At 38.0% G+C, this 21,063-nt stretch overlaps 1 protein-coding gene across 1 annotated transcript in view; it reads right to left on the bottom strand.

The window, feature by feature from the left end:
* CHMP2B (charged multivesicular body protein 2B) overlaps positions 1-17,088 on the bottom strand; it is a 28,939-nt gene extending 11,851 nt beyond the window's left edge. Inside the window, exons 1-2 of the mRNA XM_019429969.2 lie at positions 16,753-17,088; positions 3,078-3,169 (exon numbers count right to left, since the gene is read on the bottom strand). Coding sequence (XP_019285514.1) covers positions 3,078-3,169; positions 16,753-16,786 — 126 coding nt within the window. The 5' untranslated portion in view covers positions 16,787-17,088. The remainder of the gene's footprint in view (positions 1-3,077; positions 3,170-16,752) is intronic.
* Between the last annotated feature and the right edge of the window lie 3,975 nt (positions 17,089-21,063).

The following is a 21,063-nucleotide window of genomic DNA, read 5'->3' as shown; positions in this document are numbered from 1 at the left end:
AGTGTATTTTTTGTCACTTCAAAGCACCAATGGATGGTTTTTTGCTTTTCCAACAAGAGTAAGCTTAGGAATGTTCTGCCTCATTCCAGGTCAGGCTGCCTTCATATAGAGACCCTTTCCCCTGCTGCCTTATTGTCAGTTACATTAAATATAGTATATGACAAAAGTTTATAAATACTGTACTGTAGTCAACATCTGTGTGAGTGTACCCCCACACAGGAAAAGGTTGAAAAGAAAGGCGGTAAGATGAAGGAGATGATTATGATGAAAGTTAAGGAAATTATCGAGAAGTACAAACAAGGTATGCAAGTGGCTGAAACTGCAAGATTTTATAAGAAGTCTATGTCTGCATCTTGTCTGCAGTGAAGGAGGAGGAAAAGGCAGAGGAATCCCTCACTTCAAATGAGACTAGGGAGATGTGTAAAATGTGAGATATAGCGCAAAATTTTGTAGAAAAGCACCACCCGAATAAGGCTGTGGCAGTGCAAACAACAAATCTGTTTAACGACAGTGCAATGTCACGCTTAACGTGAAATCCTCAAAAGGAAGCAAAAGCAAGTATCATTGGATAGGTTCTTTGTAAAGCTGCATGAAAAGAAAAAGATTCCATTGAGCCAATAGATAGTATTGATTGTTAGTGACAGTGAAAGTTGTCCTACACAATAACCCTCCTCTCTCTGGTCTCTCACATACCAGCCACAAAGGTTTTCAAAGGTAAGTGCAGGCTAATTTGCTTATTTTCCTTTATATTTTGTATTTTCCTTATTATTTTGTATTGTATTACAATATTGTAATCATTTTTATATTAATATTTTGGGGTTGTGGAACGAATCATGTGAGTTTCCATTATTTCTTATGGGGCAATTTGCTTTGATATACAAGTGCTTTGGATTACAAGCATGTTTCTGGAATGAACTGTGCTCGCAAACCAAGGTTTTACTGTACTCTTAACAAATTTCAGCTTACTGAAAATAGTATCTCAAAAAAACACGTCATTACCAATGTAACTTACCCAGGAGCAAAAGCCTGATTTTAACTTTAATAAATCAATGAATGCAATTCACTAGGTTAACAGACTAAAGAAGAAAAACTGCACGACCATCATCTCAAAAGATGCAGAAGTGAACCTCTACCTTCACCTGATAACACAGTGAAACTTAATTCAATATGGTTCAATGTCCTAAATGTAACAACTAAAACTATAATTCTTCTAGGAGAAAACAGAAGGGAAAATATTAGTGACTTTGGGTTAGAGAAAGATTTCTTAGGACACTAAAAAGTACTAGTCATAGAAGAAGAAATTTCACTTGATTAAAATAAAAATCTTCTGTTCCACAAAAGACACTATTCGGAAAATAAAAGAGACAAGGCCAATAACTGGAGAAGATATTTACCAAATATATATTTAATAAAGTACTTATATTTGAAATATATAAAAAGCTCTTACAAATAAACAAAAGGAAACAACATGATGAAAAAAATGGGTAAAATATTTCAATAGACACTTTTGGCAAAAACATATGTAAATGGCAAACAGGCACATGAAAAGATACTGAACGTCATTAGCAATAAGTGAAACGCAATTTAAAATGACCATCTACTATACACCACTAGAATGACTAATATGTAAAGACTGTTAACTCCAACTATTAGCCAGGTTGTGGAACAACTTTACTTTCATATCTAGCTGGTGGGAACAGAAAACATTACAGCTGATTTGAAAAATTGTCTAGTAGTTTCTTACACAGTTAAAATTACATTTACCCCATAATCTAGCAATCCCAATCCTAGGAATATACCCAAGAGAAACGAAAATATATGTTCACACAAAGACTCCAATAGTATCTTAATAGCAACTTCATTCAAAATAGCCCAAACCTGGAAATAACCCAAATATCCACTGGCTGCTGAACAGATAAACTATGAAAACACCCATACAATAAAGTAATATTCATCAATTAAAAAATTCATACTGATTATATAACATTGATTAATCTCAAAATAATTATGACTGAAGGAAGCCACATTAAAAAAAAGTATTCATAGGGGCACCTGGGTGACTCAGTTGGTTAAGCATCCAACTTCGGCTCAGGTCATGATCTCATGGTTTGTGGGTCCGAGCCCTGCCATCGGGCTCTGTGCTGCCAGCTCAGGGCGTGGAGCCTGCTTCAGATTCTGTCTCCCTTTCTCTCTGCCCCTCCCCCACTGCGCTCTGTCTCTCAAAGGTGAATAAATTAAAAAAAAAAATTTTTAAAGTATTCATATTATATGATTTCATTTATATAAAGTCTAGAAAATGTAAACTAACCTACAGTGACAGATCAGTATTTACTGCAAAAAAGGGTGTCAGGGAGGGATGGATAGGTAAAAGTAATTGCGAAGGGAATAAGGAAACTTTTCAGGATGGTGGGGATGTTCATTATTATCTTGATTGTAGTAAAGGTTTCATCATGTATATATATATATATATGTATATATATATATATATATATATGCTTATATATATATATGCTGAAATGTATCAAATTATATGCTTTAAATAATGGAGTTTACTGCATGTCAATAATACCTCAATCATGCTGTTTGTTTAAAAGATTTAAAGCAACATATAAAAACATAACATAAAAATATTTAAAGACAAGCAAGACAGTCTATTTAAAAAAAAGGACATTCATTATCACAGACATAATGATCACTAAAACATCAAGTAAGATATCTGTGAGTTAACATAATTATTTCCTGTAACTTTTTGTTATTCAGGACCATTTAATCTTTGTTGTTAACTGACAATAAAGTAGCTGTGTTTTGAGAACTATTTCCTCCTGGGCATTCATGACTTCTACAAACTGAAGAATAATTTGATTTTATAATCAGCAGAATACACAGAATCCTGATAAAAGTCAGCAGAATGACATAATAAATGAAGGTAAGCAGAAAATTCAGGAAGACATAAAATGCCATTTCTTAGTAAATCACTTACCACATGCCATGTGTCTTTTTCTTAGTTAGCTAATTATTCTAACACTAATTTCCAAATTTGTTTGAAAAGTTAAGCTGAAATTTAATGTTCTACTTACCAGCTGTTTTTCTTGTTTCTCTAAAGCTGCTCGATCTCTGATTATAGCCCTCTGTGTACCTCGTAATTCTCGATTCTGTTCCTTTATTACATCTAAGAGAATCACAAAAGAAACTTAAATGTAATTTTCTTCAATACCATTTAAAATATCAGACTTGGAGACTTTATTAAAAAAAAGAAACCATGTTTTACTAGATGTTAATTTTTTTATTCAATATAGTACATATATATATAAAGTCAAATATATTAAAACTTGGATCATAAATATTAATTAAAGAACTACAAAAGATAACTGCAGATATGCTATAGTATCCAAAAGTGTATATACATCACAATAAAAGATTCCCTTAGAGAACTGATACTATACAATGTTTTATATAGCACATAAATATGTCACAAACACATTCTTCATCTCTTCTTACCCCAGTATTATATGAAATTCCAGGAAGGAAGACAGGTCACTAAGTCATCATATCATCATAACAGAGTGAAATAGTAGACCTTCCAATGAGGCAGACCTGGATTTGAACCCTCCCTCTGCCACCTGATCATTATATGATGATATCTTGGGAAAGTTAGTTAATATTCTAAACCTCAGGTTGCTTATTCATAAAGTAAGGATAATTGTTAAGGAGTAAATAACACACAATGTCCTGATACACTATTAAAGTTCCACTCAATCTTGAAGTTTTTCTAATTTATTCATTTGGATCCATCAGGTCCCATCTTTTGAAGAATTAAAGTGCTAGTCTAGGTCCAAGGGACTATAATTTGGGTTAGCTGTTACTAAATAGTAATTTCTTCAAGGATCACAGATATTGATGGTAATTCTTGCCAAAACTGATCTTTCATTACCAGGAACCTTGCTAAGTGTTGTACATATATTATGCAATACAGTATCGACAATAATGCTATGGAGTTGATTTTTCTATTATTTTAATTTTTTTTTTAACATTTATTCATTTTTGAGAGACAGAGAAAGAGTGTGAGTGGGGGAGGGGAAGACAGAGGAGAGAGAGGGAGACACAGCATCCAAAGCAGGCTCCAGGCTCCAAGCTGTTAGCACACAGCCCGATGCGGGGCTCGAACTCACGAACCCGAGAGATCATGACCTGAGCAGAAGTCGGGCGGGCTCTTAAATGACCAAGCCACCTAGGGGCCCCTTATTTTACACTTAAAGAAAACTGAGAGTTGGGAAGTTTCAATAACTTGCCCAAGGTCACAAGACAGTATGCAGTAATGCCAGATTTGGATCCAAGTGTTCTGTCTCCTGAATCAGTAATCTTAATCACTTCACTAGAGTACCTTTCTAGTCAAGAAGTAGATTTAAAAACAATGGTAACAGAAAGAACAGTCTCTTTATCAAATGGCATTGGGACAATAGGATGTCTACATGAAAAAGAATGAAATTGGGCCCCTACCTCACAATGTATATGAAAATTAACTAAAAAAAGATTAATGACCCAAATGTAAGAACTGAAATTACATAATTCTTAGAAGAATACATAGGAGTAAATCTGCATGATCTAGGACTTAGCAATAGATTCTTAGATATGACACTAAAAGCATGAACAACAAAAGAAAAAAAAAAGATAAATTGGACTTTGTTAAAATTAAAGGCTGTGCACCAAAGGAAAGACATCCCACAGAAAAGGAAAAAATATATACAAACTATATATACATATATATACACACACATACACACAAATTATTAATATATAGAGAGTCTAGTATTCAGAATATATAAATAACTCTTAAAATCCCAAAACAAGACTACACACACACACACACACACACACACACACATATGTCAAGAGTCTAGTATCCAGAATATATAAATAACTCTTAAAACTCAAAAACAAGACAATCTAATTAAAAATGGTTGAAGGACCTGAATAGACACTTATACAAAGGAGATACAGAAATGGACAATAAACACAAAAAGAAGATGCTCAACATCATTAGTCATAAGGGAAATGAGAGACATTTCACATCCACCAGAATGGCTATAATCAAAAACAAAAAAGGAAAATAACAAGTGTTATGAGAATGTGAAGACTGGTACCCTTATATAGTGGTGGTAAGAATGTAAATTGTTTCAGCCACTGTGGATAAAAATTTGGTGGTTCCTTAACAAGTTAAACATAAAATTACCATATGATCTTACCAACTCCACTTCTAGGTATGAGAGCTGGAATATAATAAGAAATGAAGTCCTGATACATACTACAACATGAATAAACCATTAATACATTATACTAAGTGAAAGATGCCAGATACAAATGGTAACAGATACAAATCTGATTATACTCAGATGAGATATCAGAATAGATTGATCATAGGGGCGCTTGGGTGGCTCAGTCGGTTAAGTGTCCGACTTCGGTTCAGGTCATGATCTCACAGCTCCTGGGTTCAAGCCCGTGTCGGGTTCTGTGCTGTCAGCTCAGAGCCTGGAGCCTGCTTTGGATTCTGTGTCTCCCTCTCTCTCTGCCCCTCCCCTGCTCATGCTCTGTCTCTGTGCCTCAAAAATGAATAAATGTTAAAAAAAATTAAAAAAAAAGAAAAAAGAATAGACAAATCACAAAGACAGAAAGCAGACTGGTATTTGCCAGGGGTTGGGGAGAGAGAATGCGGAGTCACTGCTTATCATGTACAGGATTTTAGTGTGAGGTGATGAAATGTTTTAGAACTAGAGATGGTGGTTACACACCATTGTGAAAGTACTAATGCCACTGAACTGCTGTTCACTTTGCAATGGTTAACGTTATGTGAATTTCACCTCAAATAAAACGACAGAGCCAACACTCGCTATCCTTTTACTGATGGAACACCAAACTTACACATTTCTGTGTATAATGTATAACTTTACTCATAATAAAAATAACTACGGTCACCTGCGTGGCTCAGTGGGTTAAGTGCCTGCTCTTGATCTCGGCTCAGGTCATGGTCTCATGGTTTGTGAGCTGAGCCTCACATCAGGCTCTGTGCTGATAGCGTGCAGCTTGCTTGAGATTCTCTCTCCCCGTCTCTCTGCCCCTCTGCCCCTAATAGTTGAATAGGTTTCTTTGCTTCAAGGCCTCTAAGACTATTTAGTATATGAATATGCAGTCAATTCTTAAGTGGAGAACATATTATAGATTATTTCCTACATTTGTTAAGTCAAGAATTCCTTTTAAGAATCTCTATTAACATTTCCTAGATGTTAATGTTCCATGGAGCATTCTGTTGGGATTCTGTTCTAAAATAACACAATTTATTAGTTTCCTATGGCTGCTATAACAAATACCACAGACCAGGTAGCTTAAAAAACAGAAAACTAATTTTCTCACAGTTCTGGAAGCTGAAAGTCCAAGGTCAAGGTATTGGCAGGTGTGACTTTTCCTGAGGTCTCTCTCTTTAGCTTGCAGATGTCTGCCTTCTTTGCTGTGTTCTCATGTGGCCTTTTCTCTGTGTGTGCCCATCCCTGGTACCTCTTTCTCTTCTTATAAGGTCACCCTCGTCCTGAATTAGGGCCACATCTTCATAACCTTTTAACCTCAATTTTACAACCTTTACAACCCTATCTCCAAATACAGTCACATTAGGGGTTAGGACTTAGCACGAATTTTGCAGGGGTGCCTGGGTGGCTCAGTCAGTTAAGCATCCAACTCTTGATTTCAGCTCAGGTCATGATCTCATGGTTCATGGGATCAAGCCCCAAGTCTATGCTGTGCTGCTTGAAGCCTGCTTAGAATTCTCTCTCTCCTTCTTTCTCTGCCCCTCCCCTACTTGCACTTTTTCTTTCTCTCTCCCCACCCTCCCCCCCTACCCTTCCCCAGCTTACTAGCTCACATGTGTTCTCTCTCTCCCTCTCAAAATGAATAAACTTAAAAAAACAAAACAAAAAACAAAAAAAACATGAATTTTGTGGGCATACAATTCAGTCCACAGCACACAATATCTTTCCTCTGACATGTGCAGACAGACACTAAGTGGCAAAGCTCTTATTTCCCTATCTTTAAAACCGATCATGAGCCTTTTCATCCTCAACACTCAAATGCTCCTAATTTTCTTCTTTTGAACTTAGTACCCTATCTTGCCAAAGCCAACGAATTGGTATAAAAACATTCACCACTTACCCTACTGTTTCAACAGAAAATATGTTCTAAATTTAAAACTATGAAATTACAAATAAACTTTTGGAGTATAACATCTTTGTGTACTGAAAAGTCCCTAAACTCAACTAATATAAAATGAAATGGTAATACTGAGATAGTGATGAGAGTCTTCTAAAGCCACAAGAGTACAGAGATGAAAGAGAAGCCACCATATTGACAAATTAAATTGTGGCCGGATAACTGACACAGATGCAAAGCAATTGCTGAAAGCCTTGATGGAGAAGATCTAGAATTCTATCAATATATACTTTTTCATTATTAGGGTGATATAATAAAAAGCATATATTTGATCTTTGTCTGGAGTTCCTGGCACAGAGCTCCTAAAACCCTTAGTGAGCTTCCTTAGTGATAGCAATATCTTTTAACTCAAGAAAGGGGACCCCTAGATAGCTCCTGGAGGGGACTGGTCACCAGAAAGACCAAATACTTGATTAGAGAATGGGAAGTTCAGCCCCAGTCCTCTGACCTCAGGAGAAGGGAGTGGGGCTGAAGACTAGGTTATAAAAAACTCTTGAACAAAGAGATTAGGAGAGCTGCTGGGTTGGTGAACACACTGATATGCTGGGAGGGCAGCATGCCCCAAAAAAGGGCAGGGAAGATCTTGTGCCACTTACAGTCCCCAAAACTTTGCTTCCATTTGGCTGTTCCTAGGTAAAGCACTTTTCTGAGTTCTACGACTTGTTCTAGCAAATTATCACACTGTGGAAAGAGTTATGAGGACTCTAGAATTTGTAGCTGGTTAGTCAGAAGTACTGGTGGCAACCTGGGACTTGTGACTGGCATCTAAAATGAGGACAGTCTTGTAGGACTGAGCCTTGAACCAGTGGGCTCTGTGCTAACTCCAGCGAGTGTTAAGACTGATCAACTTTTTGAAGACACCCCATTGGTATCAGAGAGCCATAGAGTAGAAAATAGATATAGCTATCTGTTGGCAAAACACATTATTATGACAGGAAATTTTACCAAAACATATAACTTAATCAAAACAGTTTTACTTCAATTTTATGTATCTATGTGTACCGTAACTGTCACTGTATATTAGAGAAAGAAAAATAAAGAAAATTAACTACTACATATTCCATAGCCTCATATCATAGTTAATACACCTATTAATATTTAAACAGTTCTAAGCTATAAACCGAGAACATCTAATGTTGCATACTAAAATATAGTCATAACACTTTAAACCATATTATCATGAGAAAAAGATAGTAAAACATTTTCTTCATATGAGATGATAGGCATATCCTATAAAACTTTACCTTTTAGGAAAACAAAAAAACAAAAAAACAAAAAAACAACTCCTATCCTAAACCCACATTTAATGATTTGGTCTTCTAGATAATTCAGAAGGAATAATTTGAATATGGTTCTGAGAAACTTATAATATTTTTTTAGGACAAGTTTATTTCCCATTCTATTTATTTTTTGGTAGGTCTAATTTCCTCCCAAGCTCTTTCAGAGCAAGGAACACAAGTATTTTATTTATTTATCTGTTTGTATCCTGACTGCATTTTATGCCAACTACTGTCCCAATATAGTATAGTTAGCAGTGACCTAAGGGAGTACAAAGATATTTGAAATGTAAAAGAATGTGCCTCATAGGCATAGTTAACACATTCCTTTAAGATGTATAATAAACTCTATATGTTACCAAGAAAGATGGTTGATAATTTAACAATAACAAAACTATGATAGATCTCTTTTACCAAACTATGATAGATCTCTTTGTACGGTGGAAAAATAGAGCACTGACATAACCAGATATTTCCCTTACAATTTCCTACTGCCTCTTTTCATTCTGAGTCAAGACAATAATAGAAACAGGTACTGGGTGTTGCTGACATCTAGGAGATGGAGCAGCACTGGGACTCCTGTCCATAGTGTGCTTCCTTCTCCAGGCAAAAACAAACAAACAGTCCCAGTTTTTTAGATTCCAACACTTCATCTGCCTTGTGGGGTTGTTGTGAAGCACTTCTTAACAGGTAGTAATAAAAAACCTTCCACATTGTTAAAAATGGCAATGCTACATGGCTGTGACTGTGGTATGTTCTCTTGGTGGTATGTTCTGAGAGATAAAAAGGGTCTGGAGCCACCCCCACCCATCACCCTTTTTACCCACCCATACCCAGCACAACACTTAGAGAAGGCCACCCAAGTCAATTCCACTGTAGGTATTAAAAGCTTATCTCAAGCCTTTCAGGCTCTTTTTTACTGAATGAAATATACATGTATGCACTAGAATGATCACAGACTTAAATTCTGGACTCAAGATACAGACAGAAAAGGTCACTCGGCTCTTCTCGGTTCTGAGTCAATAAGGTTATATCTGCTTACAGAAAAAAAAAAAAGTCGAAAATAAAAACAAAACAAAAAGGGTCTCCATAATGTAGTCCAGCCTAGTTTACTAGAATTCTCTACTGGGATTTGAGTCCAGGCCCCAACTTGAATTACGACTGTCCTTCCAGATCCTGCTTATTTATATACAATTTATACATTTCAGGATTAAAGAAAAAAAAAAAAAAACTTTAAATACAGGCATTCATTAATTTGTGAGTTATATTTTAAACATGTTTAAAGTGCCCTTCTTCTGGGGAGAAGGAGGGAGCCTATCTCAAGTTTACAGGGTAGTTGAGAATTATTGCCCTAGGAGCCCCGAGGCACAACATGCAGATGTTTTCCATTCAGTGGGGACTCAAGTTGGTCTACTGGACAGCATCCTCCCTACCATATACAGGATTTGTGCTTTACTACAAGGTCATGTTTACTATAAGGTCATAACAAAATCTTAATCTAATACACCATATTTTTCTGCTTTAAACGTATTTCTTTAAAGAAAAAAATAGTTTTGATCTAAGCAATTTTATTGCCTATCAGTTGTCCTAAATTTAGCCATCACATGGATTGAAATAGGAGCACAAAATGTTCCCACATCCTGCTTTTACCATTTTTACTAACTTGCTCTGGAGATCAAGAGCTGAGACAAGAGGGCACGTCCACTTTAGATCTCATCTACCATCTCTGCAGCAGCTGTGAGTGAAGTGGTGATGGGCCTGCGGCCCCTGGTATAGCAGGGTAATGGGCATTAGATACACCCTGATCATGACTGAACAGAAGAACCACCAGTGTAAAGGAGGTGTGGTGGAGCGCACCCAACAATAAAGAGGAAAGGAGTCCTGGCTATGCAGGGATGTACCACCTTCTTGGGTTGATGAGGAGAAAATAACTGCAAAAATGCTACAAACTCAAAAGTTAAGGAATAAGAAAGAAATGTTAAAGGTCAGTTCCTGGAAATGCTGGCTCTGGGAACCAAATTTACTGGGAGGCAGAAGGAAAATGACAATGAGGGACTGGGTAGGGAGGAATCACAATTCGACATGCAAGCAAATCTGTTTCTTAGGCTTTGGAAATGGTAAACCAAAAAAATCAGGGAGGAATGGTATCAGTTTAATTAACCAGTTTTGATACATAGTAAAGAAAAAAATAAGAACAAAATATAAAACAGAAAACAACTATGGGAAAGAGAAAGGACTGTGGAGGATTGTGCTAACAGATTTCTTCTACATTTGGTCCAGGGAGCCAAGGATCTATTTAAAAACTAGGTTGAAGTTGAAACTCTCAGCAGGTCTTTCTTGGAAGGAAGAGTTGGAATACTAAAGAGAAAATAGGAGGGGTACCTGGGTGGTTCGGTCAGTTGGATGATCAACTCTTGATTTTGGCTCAGGTAATGATTTTCAAGGTTCCTGGGATTGAGCCCTGCATCTGGTTGACAGCCCACTTGGGATTTTCTCTCTCTCTCTCTCTCTCTCTCTCTCTCTCTCTCTCTCTCTCTCCCTCTCTCTCTCCCCCCCCCCCCCACTCATGCTCTCTCTCTCTAAATGAACAAATAAACCTAAAGAGAAAACAGGAGAGTCTAGCGCATAAAAGGAATGCTTCCCTCCCTCCCCCCCCCCCCCCCAGTAAAGTCTCAACTCACTCAGCCCTGAGAAATTCATTCAGATTAATTTATTATTAGTAAAATATCAGTGTTTTTCAAGGGCTGAAGGAAGGTTTTCAGATGGGCTATGTGTCAGTAGATCTTTAGGTCTCAATTGGTCCTCAAAGACACAGGCTTCGGTACCATTATCAATAACAGCTTCAGTTCAGAAAATTGTGAAAGAGCATTTTCTCACTTTAGGTAAGTGAGGGAATGACCAGGAAAGCTCCTATGAAAGGGAAGTTTTACAAACTTAATGGACTTGGAAGGTAGAAAACAGTAGCATGAAAAGAAATACTAGTCTTTGGGGTCATGCTAGGGATGGAGAAATACAAGAGGAAGACATGTTCCTACAGAAATAACCATACTACAAGTATGGAGAACATTTACTGAGAAAAATGCTCAGAAGAGTACTGTGCTCCTGAATCCCATGTTCAGTTATTTTTCTTTGTTGTGCCAAGAACATAGGGGCCAAAAGAAAGTAAAATTTGAGTTTTTAAATATCCAGAACAGCAAGCACTAAGGGAACACACAGCATACTAGGAAAGATCTAGGTATTGTAGACAGCACCAGAAGGATCTACCTTATTTGGTAGAAAGCAGAAAAGTTCTGGATAGAATTCAGTTTATATAGATGGTGGGTTTTATTTTCTCTTAAGATATCACAAATGTGGCATCACAACCTACCTTTTGACAGGAGATTCATCCCAAGTTAGTCAAAATGTCACAGATTCTGAACTCTGGACTATTAGCATACATGGATACAATCCCAATAAGGTAAAAACCAAGAAGCTTCCTCCTCTTCTGTCAGTAGGGTTCCTCAATTACGTCTGAACTTGTAGGTGGGTGACAATGGTAAATGGATGTAGACTATAGTAAACTCTGGATTGTGTCTCTAAATTTAATCTGCTACAGAGATACTTCCATGTATTCTGAAGTCTCTGCTACCTTGCATATATGGAAAGTAGGAAAAACTCAGAAAAAGCATAATCCAACTTTGGAAGGACATAAGGATCTACTCTAGTTCCAATGAATGCAGGTCAGGAAGCAGAGATAAAAAAAAATGAGAATACAGGAGTGAGGTACTTAATGTAGTCTGAGATGGCATCAGAGAAAAGTTCTCGGGGAAGAAAAACACCCAAGACAGTGCAGGTTAGCCAGAGAAAGGAAGAAGAGGATCCTATGCATAAGGACATCATAAGCAAAAATACGTCAGAGTGAGAAAGAGTATTTATGGTATGTTCTGATAAATATAAGAACAATACTGCTGGACAGTAAAATGTTCAGAGTTATGACAAGAAAGACAAGGGCCAAATCAAGGAGGACCATATATGCCTTATCAAAGAGCTCTCACTGATCCTGTTGGTACCAGTGTTATAAAAAAGGAGTTCACACTGGGGAGTAGCATAGTCTGATTCGGATTTCAGGTGGATCAAATCACAAGGCAACTCTGTAGATAAACAATTAAAGAGCTATGAAGTTATAGAGAAGAAAAGCAGAAAGGTGATGTAATAAAGCACAAGATAAATGGGATCTGAATTAGAGCAGAAGTTGCAGGCACACAGTGAAAAATCATGTGTGTCAAATATTTAAGAGGCAAAAGGAGCAAAACTTAGTAATAATTAAAGGTAGGAGGCAAAATCAGGACCTGGCAACACTGGAGGAGGAGACTCAGGAAAGGAACTGACTTCAAGGAGATGGTGATGAATTGTTTGGAATACCTTTAATTTCAGGTACTTTGAGACATCTAGGTGGAGACACTCAGTAAGTCGTTGGTCTAAAACTTAGAAAAATATAACTAGAGATTCAAATTTGTGATCCATCAGCACTTAGGTAATAACTAAAATAATAGGAGTTTGGATAATATCATGCAGGGAGAGTGTACAATTAGCATAGTGGTAGCCCAAGATAGAACCAACAAGAACACTAACATTTAAGGACCAAGTTTAAAAAAAAAAAAAATGAAGAAAGGAAAGAAGAGAGGGAGGGAGGAAGAAGGAAAAAAAAGAAAAGAAAAATGTGTAAGAAAAAAAAGAAAAAACAGTGGTCAGAGGAATTTGGGGAAAATATTAAGAGATTCATGGAAGCCAAAAGAGAATTTCAATAAAGAAATTATTCAATAAAGAAATTATTCAATAAAGAAATGTAAAATGTAGACCCAAGAGATGATTACTAAAAAATGGTCATTTGGCACTCTAGGAGTCACTGATGATCTTAGCAAGATCTTATCACTTAAGATGTAAAGCAAACTGCTATAGAACGGGCGGGAGGGAGGGGGGAGTGTCTGAGAAATACAGGGGTGGAGATAGAAGACAACACTACTTCAAGAAGTATACGTGTAGAGCAGAAAGAGATTGGAAAATACTTCCTCAGAAATGCTGGCTCAAAGGAGAGTCAGCAAAAGGAGGTTGTTTCTAGTTCTAACACTGTTAAAAATAGAGTTCTACCAGTAATTCCAAGAGAAAAAGAGACTGATTCTCAGACAAAAGGTTATCATTACATGGTGCCTACTAAAAGTTGAGAATTCCATACACTAGCAAGAACAGCAAAATTAAATCGTGCCATAGGATCTCTAATAAGAAAATACCAATGATAATACTCAAGGGATGAGGTCCTGGTTTTGCCACTAAGTTGTGTGACCATGGGTAAATTACTTAGTCTTTTGTATCTCAATTTCCTCACCTATAAAGTGAGAATAATAATAATACTTAAAAGTTTTGTGAGAATTAAATAAGATGCTGTATACGAAATGCCAACACAATGCTGGCTTAGAGTAGGACCTCAAATTTGTCTTTATTGAAGGTAACAGACAAAAATTATACACACCACACTCACACACATATGGCTTAAAGAATTTCACTTTTTAAAAGACACACTTAGTTGTCCATTTATGACAAATCCTCAATGCATCCTGATTTACAGGTTCATAGTTTCAATAAATAGGTCACTATTAGTCCACATAGGGGGGAAAAACACTGTACACACATTACCCTATGTATATACCTTAAAAATCAGTGAAAGGAAAACCAAATACTCAATTGTAATTTCAAGTTCAAAGGAATCTTTCTCTTCTATAGCACTGAGGTATAATTCTCATTAATTTCTGTAACAAAGTATACACTACAGAGACTTGTTCATCTTTGTGTCAAAAATGAATTAAACATAACTCTGAATAGTAATAAGTGCTGTAATGTTGTCTCCCTTTTTAATTTACAAGTGCAGTAGTCTTTAATGATATAGTATGCAACTCTTCCAGCCAATCCAAAGAGACAAAAAGATTCAATTATTCTTCAGATCTATAAGCAGTTACATATTTCCCTTATATATCAGAATTTCATTACTGCTGAAACAGATAAAAAGGCAGCATACAGCAAAAGATCTTATGATCAATAATCAACGAGTCCAAGGATCTGGGAGAAATGCATAAAAATACATTACATTTTATAATATATAGCCTCATTACTGCTAAGAAGAATGCTGTCACCTTTTAAACAAAACAAAACACCTTCTTTTTAATAAAACAAGGAGTAAAAATATCAACAAAGCTCTATATCAAAGTAATGAAAGTACAAATATATAATTAAAAAGTCATTAAGTGATTTGAATTGACGTGATAATGTAAAAAAAAAAAAACAAGTATGCAGTTATAGTAAATAGTAGCAGTAGTTCTAGTAAATGTGCATGGTGGGCAAATTTGCATTCAGAATTTCACATAAATCTTTAAATCAGTAGTATAGCTCCTAGCTAAAGTCCTTAAGACTTTATTTTCACAAATAAGTCTCTTTAGCAAAAAACATTATTTCTTGGATGAATTAACCCAACTGCAAATGAGTATACAGTTAAATACCCTCACTGCACATCCTCACTGTGTTTTTTTTTTATTCTGCTCTATATACTTCAAGCACAATAGTCACTAGGCTGCCAAAAGCACCAAGAAGCACAGAAATGAGAATACAGAACTGATATTTTTGTCTTTGAAAATATTTGACAGGTATTAGGCAATTAAAGCTGTTTGGCCTTTAACGTTAAAATGTTTTTTAAAAATATAATTGGTAACATCACAGTAACAAAGGTATAACTCCTTTCCTCTGCTTAGTCAATTCTCACTGTATAAAACTGAAACAAAAAACCTTTTCCCCTGTGAAGTACTATACAATAACTGGAAACCACAATATTGGTGCTGAAAGTGTGTGTGTGTGGGGGGGGGGGGGAAGTACCCCATTAAAGATTAGACAGCATTCTCAAATAAAATCCATCCTTCATAATTGTACTACATCCTATACCTACTTGGAATGTGTTCCAGGTACTGTAAATGGTACTTCTTAGTTGCTAAAAAGTCCATAAATTGAAAAAAAAAAATTTTTTTTACCCACTCAGGTTAAGCAAAAATGTATTATGCTGTGTGCTAAATGAGGGCTAAAATGACATTATGTGTTGAAGTGATGGCTAGAGTGGCAAAGTAAAAATGATGTCTTTGTTATCCTCACCAAAATAATGTTGTTGGCACTGGAACAGTCAATACAAAGGAAAGAAGGAGTTACCCCAGGTCTGGACTCAGCACCCTGTTTGTACCAATCACTGTCTAGCTACCACTGCTCCTTTTGTGGCAGAGTTAGACCCTTACAAAGAAGTGATTCTTTAGTTGAACCAGCAGCAACCTAGACTCAACATGTAATAGGAAACACGATTTTTAAATAGCTTGAATGAATTTGATTCCTGGTGGCAGTCAATGAAAATATCAAGAGTAACTAATCAGTGTTATATAAATATACATTGCAGTAATTGCTAATAAACACCATTTTGTATATTTCTATACATTCACTTTTTTCCTCTTAAGATTACGTGGAGCTAAATGTCCAAAACAATGCGAGTATCTTAAAATGGAAACTTCTATGCAGATAATACATATCACATCTCTTACTTTAGACAGTAAAAGACAAGCAAAGGGAAGGAAAAATACATTATGAAAACTAAACCTAAGGCACATTCCTTAGGTTCCTTTTATATTTTTACTGGAGCCAGTAAAGCATTTGTTTCACATCTCTTTGATGGGATATTCTTAGGGCAAAACGACCCAGACCCAGGTTCATTTTGGAACTGGAGCCTGTTACACCATCCTCCAGCTAAGTACAGGTTTCCTGTTCATACGTCTGTAAATAGTACAGCTACAAATTGAAGGAGCAACAAACCAACAGATCAAACCAACAAGGAACTGACCAAATCACAGTCTAACAGTTAAGGGCCAGCTGAATCCTGTCTCCTTAAAATGCTCAACACCTCGCTAAAGGAAAAACCGGGCGGGGGTGGGGGTGGTGAAGGTGGTGTGTGCCGTGTTATCAGAGAGAAGCCAGACTGCCCAGGTGAGGTTGAGGTGCGGCGAGTCAGAGATGAGGAAGCAGAGAAGTGACGCACGAGGGCGGTCACCTGTGGGGCCACTTGATCCAGCCCCGCCCCTAGGGACAGCAGAAAGAATCGTGGCCGGAAGCCCCCAAAACACGCCAGGGAAACGCCGAGCTGGGCCCCTTCGGCCCGGCCTGAACTCACCATCCACGGTTTTCTTCTTGAAGAGAGACGCCATGGTCGGAGACCGCGCCCAGGCTGCCCGGCTCGGCCCGGTCCGACCCGCGACTGGGAAAAGGCAGAACGGAAAGGACAGGCCCTTGGAGGGTTTGGGGTGGTGGAGCGATGGGCAGGAGAAGAGGGAGGGGTCACCAGGCAGGACCCGCGGAGGGCGGGTAGCTGCGAAGCCTACCGCAGCCGAGTCACCCCCGAGCTCAGGTGACCGAGAACTAAGACACTTTTTGGAGAAGTCACTTCTAGGCGGCGCCTGCGCATTAGGCGCGCGCGCTTGCGCACTGGGGCGCCTGAAGCTGCTGCCTCTGCCCTCACCTCAGCTGCTGCCCGCTTTTTCCGCTGGAGGGGTCGCCGCGTGGCGTGTCAGGAGGGGGCTTGCGGTGGTATCAGAGCGCGGGAGACCGTGAGCGGTGCCGGGAAGCTTCTGTGCCTCGGTTCCCTGCCGAATACAGAGAGAGATGAGCCTTAATTAGCCCTTTCCTCCCAGCGTCGGGGGAAGCTGGAAGTGGGGCTCCCCAGCGTTTTAGGACAAGTGTGGGTCGTCCCGGAACCAGTTGGTTTACGACCATCCCGTTGCTGTCAGTATCAGTACTCTCATAAGTGCAGGGGCTGGTTGCACTGCTGTGGTCCGTGCCCCAGCGGTGTTTGTCCCCGAAGTTCACGTTCTTTCCCGCCCTGACGGGCCGGCGATCTCCGTGGCGCTCGCCGGCGCAGCCCCCCATGGGTCTCAAGGCGTTCACCTGCAGTCCTGGGCCCGTGGATCTGACCACCCGGCGTGTCTCTGGGTGCACTGTTCCTAAGCTTGAGGATGACGGGGCAGGAAGGGAATAAGGAGCAACTTTTTTAATGCAACACTTGGTATTTACAATTCTTGGCTGGAAACATTAAAAAAAAAAAAATCCACACATGTTTGCCTACCGGTTTAAACGTCTCCAATTCTATTTCTTAAAATCTCGATTTCTTGCCATTGCGTGAAAAAAAATCATGGCTGTACTGTGAACCTATTAGAATGCTATATAGCTGCATATTAGTGCTTAATGTGGGGGGAGGAGCCTCTAAAGGAAAAGCATAATAAATTATTCAAAGAATACTTACGTGTATAAGCATAAATATGGAAAATACAATCTTAGGATCAAGACCTTAAATTCATTGTTTTACTTAAGCATGTGTGTGTGTGTGTGTGTGTGTGTGTGTGTGCGCGCGCGCGTGCATATTTCAACTTAATATATTGTTTTACTGTTTAGAATATTAGTTTTACTGTGAACTTTTTTCCTTCCAATCTGTTAGTGCTTTAAGCAACACTGCCTTCCATAGGATAAAAATGATAGTAGCCTTTGTTTCATGTCAATTCTGTCAGGGAAAACACTCCAGGAATAGTGTCAATACTATTAGTCATCTCTGGATTTATGAATCATGTCTCAAGGATTTTTAAGTGTTTGTGGGAGTCAGACTTCACTTCCCCATTTTTTTCTCTCTCATATCAAAATCCTCAGTGCCACTGAGAATCCTGCTGTTGTTGCTAAAATTTAGCTAAGAGACTGCTCAAGAAACTTTCTCAGAATGACATGGTAATATGCAAACTATAATTGTCTTACTCCTTCAAATTATTCTAGATTTTATAGGAAAATGGAGAAGTAAGGAAACGGGGAAAAAATGTAAACAAGAACACTTAGTCCCTGCGCCCAAAGCCTGGCCTTTCTGGTGTAAACTCTGTGGCAAAAGGCAGTTTACCCTGGCTGCCTGTTGTAATGAATGGCATTGAGCTGTGCTTGAATGCATGAGGCAATAAGCTGTTATGTGTGTAGTAATCGTACTCCTCCCTGCTGCAGTCACCCTTGTTTTATTACTCCTATACAATCCCCCCCACTGACCCAATTGTAACAGTTGGGAAAATGCCAAAATACTTAGCAGCAACCATATGGAAGATCCTCCAAAAGTGCACAGCAGGAGCTAAAGACAGGGCTTGTTCATTACAATAAAGACAAAATAAAAATATGTAGTATTTAAACTCACCACTCTAATAGCTTGATTCTCCCATAGTTTGAGCAGGCACATATTTAGCTGATACACACCAGACTGGCTGGCATCCATTCTGATTAGTTGGTGACCAAACTGTACCAGTATGTTTTGTATTTGCTCCTTATTTAAAGGGAATGTACACTTAAATATAGCTGAGAAGCTGAGATACCAAGGAGCTAAAAAACTAGAATACATAGGTATTTTCCATTTATTTAAAACCACTATCATAAAAAAAACACGCCATCGTCATAAACAAACTCACTGAATCAATAAGACACATATATAAGCATAGTGGATAGAGGAAACATTTTAATTTGATTCTTTTGAAATCTCATTAAGAAATGATGAACTAATACCCTATGGTCATATCATTATGACCCAATGCTCTTCTTCCAAATTGCCCAGATAGCAAAGAATATTTATTACAAACCTAATGCCATATACCATGCTTGAAGTGAAGAAACAAATACAGTTCCTCCCCACTTTTCTTTTCTTTATCCACCTTCCTACCAGGTTTTTCATCTTTTTTCATTCAGTTGTTACAATTCTGACACTAATTCCAATGTGTGTGTATTTTTTCCCCCACACCAAGCAATTCTTAGACACCACCTAGGTGTTCTATAATTCAACTCAGTTCTGATACTATTTGGAGATAGTGATACTATTTGGAGATTCCACAGGTTAAAGGTTCAGTCTTGTGGATTGCCCCCACTTCAGATGGCAACCACAAGTCCAGGTTGTTACTTGTTCTCCTGACTGAGCAGCTATAAATCAGAGATTCCCATCCTCCCCACCCTCCTCCTTGGGTTTGATTAATTTGCTAGATAGGCTCATAGAACTCAGGAACACTGTTTATTCACTAGATTGTTGGTTTATTGCAAAATATATTAAAGGATACAAATCAACAGCCAGAAGAAGATATAACCAGGGCAAGGCTCTGAATGCAGGAGTTTCTGTTCCCTTTGGAGTTTGAAACCCAGGGCACAGCGGCACATAGAGGCATTCTGATACACCAGCCCAGAAGCTCCCTCAACCTTGTCCTTTTGGGTTTTCACAGATGCTTCATTACATTGCATGATTAATTAAATCACCAGCCAGTGGTGACTGAACTCCAGCTCCAACCCCTCTCTACTCCCCAGAGGTTGCAGGGATGGGACTGAAAGTTCCAACACCCGAACTACAATATTGGTTTCTCTACTGACCATCCCCACCCTTAAGTGCTTTCCAAAAGTCACCTCATTAACATAAAGTCAGGTGGGTTTGAAAAGGCTTTGTCATGAATATCAAGATACCTTATCACTCTTATCCCTTAGAAAATTCCAAGGGTTTTAGGAGCTCTATGCCAAAAACAGGATGAAGATCAAATATATATATTTCTTATTATAAAACACACTATCACATTTGTTCATCATGGAGAAGTAGGCTTTGGCTCCTTGTAAGAAAAAGAGTGCTTAAAACCAGAGCTATTCCAAAATGGGTGCTGTGTGAGTTAGTAAATTCCTTGTCAAGGAAGTGTTCACGGAGCAGGAGCATGTTGTAGACAGGATTCCTTTAAAGAATCAAAGTCTTGATTAGAAAGTTTCTAAGGTTTCTTTAAAATCTGGAATTTTATTTGAATAACATATAGCTCGGGCCAAAGTACCTTGGCATATGATGTTTCACACCCTGCAGATAATACTACCAAACTACCAAATCCTATTGGCTTCACCTTTAAAGTTATGCTAAAGCCAAAAAGACATAGTATTTCATCATTTTGAATCATCCCGATTCAGGTAACCTTTATCTCTCATCTGGATCATTACTGCCTATGTTATTTCCTTGCATCTATCCTTACGTCACTCCATTTTTGTCACAGCATAGCAGACAGAGTGGTCCTGTTAAAATGTGGATCAGATCATGCTGGCCTGTTCCTCAAAAAGAGATCAACATACTCCCAATACTTAGTCTGGAACACACATGCATGTGGGCACACACATGCACACACACATCTGTTCTACAGACTAAACTTCCGTTGTTTATTCATTAAGCATCCAAATTTTTACCATCCAGGTTGCTCTCCTATTTCCCTTCATTATCTGTCACTCAGGTGGAACATAACTGTTTAGAAGTGATCTTAGAATTATACCATCCATTCATTACCTCTGTTGTTCTGATACCATATTTCTGACAGCGCTCCCCTTGAGTGCATTAGCATTTTTGACTACCATTCTTTGAATCATATCAAACTTTTAGTTAAGTAAAGCTTTTGCACTTTTTTAAAAA

The sequence above is a fragment of the Panthera pardus genome, unplaced genomic scaffold (assembly GCF_024362965.1).
Source record: "Panthera pardus isolate Hobbes unplaced genomic scaffold, ASM2436296v1 HiC_scaffold_16, whole genome shotgun sequence".
Classification (NCBI taxonomy): Eukaryota; Metazoa; Chordata; class Mammalia; order Carnivora; family Felidae; genus Panthera; species Panthera pardus.
The sequence above is the reverse complement of the archived record's forward strand: the minus strand, read 5'-3'. Positions and strand labels throughout refer to the sequence as shown.